Source organism: Panthera uncia (genome assembly GCF_023721935.1).
Source record: "Panthera uncia isolate 11264 chromosome B3 unlocalized genomic scaffold, Puncia_PCG_1.0 HiC_scaffold_1, whole genome shotgun sequence".
Classification (NCBI taxonomy): Eukaryota; Metazoa; Chordata; class Mammalia; order Carnivora; family Felidae; genus Panthera; species Panthera uncia.
Genome location: NW_026057582.1, coordinates 12,654,305 through 12,662,209, shown reverse-complemented (window position 1 = coordinate 12,662,209; position 7,905 = coordinate 12,654,305). Strand labels below are relative to the sequence as shown.

Genomic DNA, 7,905 nt, shown 5'->3' with positions numbered 1-7,905 from the left:
ATACACATATACGCATATATATATATATATATATACGTATATATATATGTATTTTTTTTTTTTTAACGTTTATTTATTTTTGAGACAGGGAGAGACAGCATGAACGGGGGAGGGTCAGAGAGAGAGGGAGACACAGAATCAGAAACAGGCTCCAGGCTCTGAGCTGTCAGCCCAGAGCCTGATGCGGGGCTCGAACTCATGGACCGTGAGATCATGACCTGAGCTGAAGTCGGATGCTTAACAGACTGAGCCACCCAGACGCCCCATATATGTATTTATTTATTTATTTTGAGAGAGGGGGCATGCAGGTGTGCATGTGAGAGAGCAGGCGAAGGGCAGAGAGGGAGAGAGAGAACTCTAAGCAGGCTCTGTGCCACCAGGACAGAGCCAGATATGGGGCTCAAACTCACGAACCATGAGATCATGACCTGAGCTGAAACTAGGATGCTTAACCAAATGAGCCATCCAGGTGCCCCCTCACGGAATATATTTTTTATTTTTTACTTATTTACTTTATTTTTTATTTTTTTTTAAGTTTTTTTAATTTTTTAATTTTTATTTTTTTTCAATATATGAAATTTATTGTCAAATTGGTTTCCATACAACACCCAGTGCTCATCCCAAAAGGTGCCCTCCTCAATACCCATCACCCACCTTCCCCTCCCTCCCACCCCCCATCAACCCTCAGTTTGTTCTCAGTTTTTAAGAGTCTCTTATGCTTTGGCTCTCTCCCACTCTAACCTCTTTTTTTTTTCCTTCCCCTCCCCCATGGGGAATATATTTTTTAACGTTTTTCTAATAATAAATCACTTTGCTATTTTCATATTATATCTGATATGTATCTTTCGAAAATATACTATTGCGTCTTTAAAAAAAATACTATATAAATTCTTATGCATATAAAATGCAATACCTTAAATATTTCAAAATAAACCAAAATAAAAATTCCCACATTGTCTCCGATGTAAATTTTAAAAAAGGGAAATAGCCTTTGGTCAGACCTTTACTTGGTTGTACCGAAAAGAAACCAATTTGTCAATATCCCCCACAACTTTAAGAAAAACAGTAGGAAGAGATAGGTAAGAGGCCATCCAGGAACTGACTAGGTTTAACGGCTCTAGTGAAATGAACTCACCAAAATGACGCCCAGGCTCCAGAGGTCACAGGACTCGTCGTAGCCATTATGGTTCAAGAGCTCCGGGGCGGCATAGTGCAGGGTGAAGCAGGGTGTCTTGAGAGGCTGGTTATCAGGCGGCTTTAAGCGCGCAAACCCAAAATCGATTACTTTAATTTCCAAATTGTCGTTTTCGTCAGTGAACAATAAATTCTGCAAGATACAAACACGTAAATTAGTCTCCCGTGACAATGTCCTGGGACTTGGTGACACCATGTACATAACGTTGTCTATCTCTATGCTGACACGGGATTTGGACACGGAGAGAGGTCTGATGGAGAGGGTCGGGGAGCTGGACGACAGTGTACTGTTCTTCTCTGGCTTATGCTTGTTTATATTATTTCAATTTTACAACGTCTTATGAAACATTTTTCGATTGCACCACGCCTCTTCCTGTGTCAGAGCCTTTGTCTACATTTTTCGGACGGCGTTTGTCCTCTACCCCCTCCACCAACCTCGGTACCGACCAGGCCCACGTGCCCCTACTGCTTGCTTAGAGATACCGCCCTCACCCCCCCAAACGTGCCACCGCACTCAAGTTAGGACTTTTTCTATTTTCTCCTAGCATATTTGCTTTGCCTTTCTGGCACTTAGCATCTCGGCATTATTAGTCCACTGTCTTCTTCCTCATGAGTCCATAATTCCCTAAGGGCGGGGACTATGTGTCCACCTTATTTATGACTCTATTCCCCAAACCTGCTGCACTCATATAGTAGGTGCTTTGGTAAATATCTGCCCACTGAATGAAGTCATAAATAAAATAGCTGTATCCAGTATAGCTTATTAAAGAAGACACGGTAGGCTGGCTTCCAACTGGCTGGCTCAGTTGGAAGAGTGTGTGACTCTTGACCTTGGGGTCGTGAGTCCAAGCCCCACACTGCATGTAGAGATTGCTTAAATAAATTAAAAAAAACATCAAAAACCTTTAAGAAATAAAAACAAATTAAAGAAGACATGGTAAAGACATACATTACATTTCAGAATATTTTCTCCAAAACAGCTAAGACTTAAACATTTTTTGGATGCTTATGGATATTATTCCTCAATTATGCACACATTGTTCTCTTGAATCCCTCATCTGCCAAGCCCTCTCAGTCACTAAGCTTTTACTGTACTGTTTTCGTGTTTATCACATGTTTAATAAATGCTAACTGTACTAAGGCATGATCATCACTTATTAGTCTATCAAGCTAGTAGCCACGGTAAGCGAATCTGATTATACTGTCTTCAGACACGCTGACGAAACCTGTTATGTCTTTATGTTCATTAAATTATTCCTCGGATCTGGAACATCATTTTTTTTTCGTTAATATTATTTCCGCTAAAATAAAAGACATTACAAGGGTTCATTCATATAAAGAAGAAAACATCTTCTACACCTTCCACCCAAAAGTTAAAAATGGATAAAGTGGGGGCAAAGAAAAGCAAAACAATTAAAAAGTTTTCTTAAATTTTCTATCCTAGGATGCTTGATCCTGAACGTGTGATGTAATTAAAATGTGGATAAAATGTGGATAAAAACTGAAGCCCAGCTGGGGTTTACACGCCATAGCTCCGGGCAAGTCTTTCAGCGAATGACTTGTGGGCTCCTCTGCGGCACAAGCACTGTGATCTGTACAGAGGACCGTGGGGCACACCTGGCCCCCGTCCGCACGGAGCCTGCCAAGTCTTGGGAGGTGGTTTCCGTTTATTCTCTGCGAGGACTTCCTTAACCGAAGTTCTTGAAATGAAGGAGGGGGGCGCTCCCCCTCTCGGCTCTCCCGATGGGGCTGGGTGCGCATGGGCGGGAGTGGCAGGAAGCAGCCGCCTTTCAGCCTCCTCTCAAGCTCCACCCTGAAACTCATCTGATGTCACTGGTCTCTCATCTCTCAGGATGGGGACCGGTTTGAAAAGCACAAATCAGTCCACTAAGAATGTCAGCTACCTTCTAAGTTTATCTGCTTCTCACCTAGAATTTAGGAGTTTGCCCATGCCGAAAGCAAATGCCACATTAATATTGACCAAAAGATACACCATCAGGTCTTAAAATACGACATCAGTGGGAAAGGGATTACACTTTGGGCCTGGGAGTAACATACTCTGCCATTTAAAAGTCAAAGTCATTTTATTACGAAGATGTTAGTACGAAGGCACATTTTCATTTCTCCAGAATCTATGTTGATTTAGGACTATAAATGTAGTAGAATGTCCTAACTCATCTGACATGTCTTCATTTCAAAAGGCTACTTGAAAGAAAAGGTTGGTAACAAGAAGAACGAAGCTACAAGTATCTTTGTATCGGTAAGATGGGAAGGCAAATTTAAATTCTGTTGGAAAGGACAGTTGCATCGTTTGAGACTCATGGGATGACAGATGGCCGGTTATCAAAGAATAAAACATGTGAAAATGAATTCTATACAGTCATGGAACAGATCTCTTCAATTAAAAAAATTACATGCTTGTTCCTTGTCTATCAAGAAAACATTTAAGTGGTGTGCTTTTGCATTTAAAAATAGATTGCTAATCTCCAATGTACAGAGCACCATACTGTCAGTGGGCGTTCTGTAGGAGAGTGAGAACTCGGAGGAAGGAAGCAGAGGGAGAGCTACCACAGTTGCAAGTTCATGAAACACAGTTCACTTTTGATTCATTACTAGTAATATGGATAACAGTAATAGGAAGTCCAGGGACAGAAGTCTATGTGCTTTAGAATCAGTTGATTATACTTGGATGCACAGAATTCCATTTTTAAAACACCCTCTTCCTACCAATGATCCAAGATACTTAAAAAGGCAAAAACAAAAACAAAAACAAAAAAACCGGTGCTTTTGGAGACATAGTCTTTCGTGGTCTAACACAAAAAACAGACTCCAAATAAATTATTATTTTAAGAGTATTTGAAAATGCTTTATCAACACGTGGTAATTACAAATGAAGTTCTATTTTAAAGAGGAAATATGTATAATTTTGCATATGGTAAGGATGAGTCACTGTTGTCCTTTTATAAATCATTGGGTTTTGTTTTTCAATTTTCGTTATTATTTTGATGATTTCCTAAAAGGGGGGGATTTTCATATTTTTGATACTACAAAGGGACATTCTAGAGTTAGAACCTTCTTTACTAACCTTTTGACAGAAGAAATATATAAAAAGCTGCTACTTTTGCTTTGCTACACAATTCTATAAATACAGTACACGGGCAAAGACATATAAGGATGGTGTGGCTAATTAAATCAAGACAATTCTTTATGTTTAAGTATTTAGAACAGAATTATATACATTCCTATTCATGAGCTAATCAATTTGATTACAAAAATGAGAAACAAGCTTTCAAAATACATCATTAAAAAAATAAACCTCTAAAATGGTACACATATAGGAGGGATACTATTTTCTGCTACAAAAATTTCCATAGCTATTTTTAGCCCACAACTGTTGCATAAAGTATTTCTTCCATAAAAGGCTCTCACACTTAACAAATATAACCTCAAGATGATCTGCTGGCAAAAAAAAAAAAAAAAAAAAAAAAAAAAAAAAAGACAAATTTATTTTTGACTAAAATAGAAAAGAAAAAAAAAATTCCAGAAACAGGATATCTGCAAGTATCTATTTAGCAGGAAGCCCTAAAAAACAAAACAAGAAAAGCCCACACATACTTGGGGGGATATTCGGTAATGAGGCGAGGCTGAGTTACACGAGAGAGCACGTCACTTTATACCTCGGGTTTCAGGTCTCTGTGCACCACGCCGACATCATGCATGTGGCTTACAGCTGAAACGAGCTTCCGCATGATGTAGCTGGCTTCGGTCTCACTGAAGTGCTTCTTTTTCTTAATACGTTCAAACAGCTCTCCCCCGTTCAGAAGTTCCATCACCAGAAATGTGTGAAGCTAGATAAGAAAAAAGATTAACGTGGAGGGCTTTCATGAAGAGAAGTGTATTTATGTATGAAACATTCCTTGACTATTAACTATCACCAATACATTTACAGAATCCCTTGGTAAAATAATCAACAGCAGTCCGTAATATTTTAGAGGAAAGAATCGAAGGGTAATGTGGCTTTTTTAGAATTCTATTTTGGTAATGGAAAATTTCAAGTACTGCAGTGAAATCTTTATATATCCTTTCCTTGACTAATTCTTTCATTTGAATTCCATTCCAACCCTCTTGATCAAGTTTACATAGCTTTCTTTTTAAAGTGTGACCTGGTGCTGATAATAATGTGAAATCGTCTGCTTTAAATAATATAGAAGATTAATGACAGAGAATGGGCAACTGCCCACAGGAGGCCTGACACACCCAATGAATAGCAAATTTATCTTTTCAAAAAGGTGTTTCATGATGTCACTTTGAACCTCCTGTCAGACCTCAACAGATTAGTTTCAGGGTTCCTTGTTAATACCCACGGCAAATACCCATAACTCACTGCCTTTTTTTTTTTTTTTTTTTTTTTTTTAATAATTGCTTTGGATACCAATGGCGTTATCTTAAAGAGTTTAAAAAGTTATTTATTTACTATGCTTTGCACACATGTCCATAAAGAAAATAACTCAGGAGCAACTGAAAAGCAAAGGAACTGTATCAGCTCTCAAATGAACACAAACATGTTGTTTAAAGAAAGATAGCCAATCACCAGATTCAGGTGCTATGCATTACAGAACCAACATCACTTGACAAATATGTTTCTTTTCGAATTAGCAAAATCCTCCCCGAAAGAAAAAGCTTCATAATTATCCTGTACAAACTGGGCGAATTTTAAAAGGTGAACATTTTTAATAAGAGAATTGCTTCCAGCCTACCAGAGATCAAGCTAATTTGAGTTTCTACGTATGACAAACCAGGTCAACACTGAAGGTCTGTTACAAACATCTGCCAGTGACTAACAAACAATGGAATGGTTTAAAAGATGGGCTTTAGGGGTGCCTGGGTGGCTCAGTCGGTTAAGTGTCCAACTCTCGATTTGGGCTTAGGTCATGAGCTCATGGTTCGTGGGTTTGAGCCCCGCATTTGGCTCCGCACTGATGGTGTGGAGCCTGCTTGGGATTCTGTCTCCCTCTTTCTCTGCCCCTCCCCTGCTCTCTATCTCTCTCTCTCAAAATAAATGAATAAACATTAAAACATTTTTTTGAAGATAGGTTTTAGAATCAACCCTGGATCTGAATGCTGCTTCTGCTACTTACTTATGACCTTGGGGATGCCACTTAACCTCTTTGACTTTAGGACCCTTGCCAACAGAATGTAGATAACAGTGAGAAAATGTATATGAGACAGTTGACTAACGGCCTTCCAGAGATGTCCGTGTCCTAATCCCCAGAACCTGTGGATGTTACCTGATATGGCAAAGGGATTTTGTGGACGTGATTAAGGATCTTGAGCTGGGAGGACTGTCTAAATTATCCATCAGAGCCAACAGTATGGGATGGAACTATGGAAACAAGAGATTGGAGAGATATACAGAAGGGTCACGAGCCAAGGAAGGTGGACAGTCTCCAGAAGCTAAAAAAGGCCAACAAATGGATTGTCCCTTGGAGCCTCCAGAAGGCACCAGCCCTGCCAACACCCAGACGTTATACCAGTGAGACTGATTTTGACCTTCTGATCTCCAGACTGCGAGATTATAAATTGGTAGTGTGTAGGTATGTGGTAATTTGTTACAGCAGCTATAGGAAACGAATACAAATCATCGCACACGAAGTGAACTATATGCTGCACACCCAGAGGCTGAAGACCCACCCTAATCCATTTCACCCCTCCGTCAAAGAGAAGACTGTGTGTACTTGGGGATGATCTAGGCAACTGTGTCACCAACACAGAAAGAAATCACCCCAGGTATCAACAACTGGACAGCAGAATGATTATATATCTGTACTAGTAGATACAGGGTCACATTGTGAGACAACTCACATTCAGTAACTCTTTAATATAAAAATAGCAAACAATAAATTTAACCTGTGGCATAAGTAACAAGGGAGGGATGCAGTTCCTGAGATCTGACATCCGCCAGAACGTAAGAGCTGGGATGGAGCTGGGCCCAAGTGCAAACATCAGAGGGGGGTGTCGAAGGTCATCCACCAGTCCCTTGACTTGTTATGTGAATCATCTTCAGGAGGAGACTGTCCGGGCTCCTTTTAGGCACCTCCAGCGGATGGGGGACTCACTACCTCCACTGCAGTCAGGTGGCCCCATGAGGTGGCCGCAGTAGGAGCACGGAGAGCAGCTCCTCCAAGTCCTCCTCTCAAAGACCTCCCTTTTCTGACTACGAGAGCCAAAGAGAAAGGAGATGACGATGTTATTTTTGGGTGCTCGCTCACCTTCTGGGAGAACCGGGCCATGTTGCTGCCTCCCCTAAGGCAGCAGAGCAGAGTAATTAAAAGCTTGTTCTGCAGTCAGACTGCTTGGGTTCAGAGCCCGGCGTTACCACTTACAAGCTGTGAGATCCTGTCGCTTAACTTCTCAGAGTTTCAGTTTTCCCACCTGGTGGAGTTACCTTATATAAGGACTGAATCGCGCATGTGGAGTCTGGGACGGTACCTGGACCATGTAAGGTATGCAATACTAAAGGGCGGCAGTCACTGTGGCTAAGCTGTATCATTCCAGTGCTCTGGGAACTTTCAGTGTGGTGGAGAACTGGGCCTCGGCCTACCCAGGACATGCTGTTACAGCAGCACAGTGGAGGTGGCCCAGATTTTCCCGACGAGATGCTTATGGCCCTGCTCTGTGACCATGGACAGGGTTCATGACCCTTCTGAGTCT

At 40.9% G+C, this 7,905-nt stretch overlaps 1 protein-coding gene across 6 annotated transcripts in view; it reads right to left on the bottom strand.

Moving 5' to 3' along the window:
- RPS6KA5 (ribosomal protein S6 kinase A5) overlaps window positions 1-7,905 on the bottom strand; it is a 177,396-nt gene that overhangs the window by 13,686 nt on the left and 155,805 nt on the right. For all 6 annotated transcript variants that reach the window (XM_049612320.1, XM_049612322.1, XM_049612321.1 and 3 more), the window contains 2 exons: window positions 4,872-5,042; window positions 1,136-1,327 (listed from right to left, as the gene is read on the bottom strand). In XM_049612320.1, the coding sequence (XP_049468277.1) occupies window positions 1,136-1,327; window positions 4,872-5,042 (363 nt within the window). The remainder of the gene's footprint in view (window positions 1-1,135; window positions 1,328-4,871; window positions 5,043-7,905) is intronic.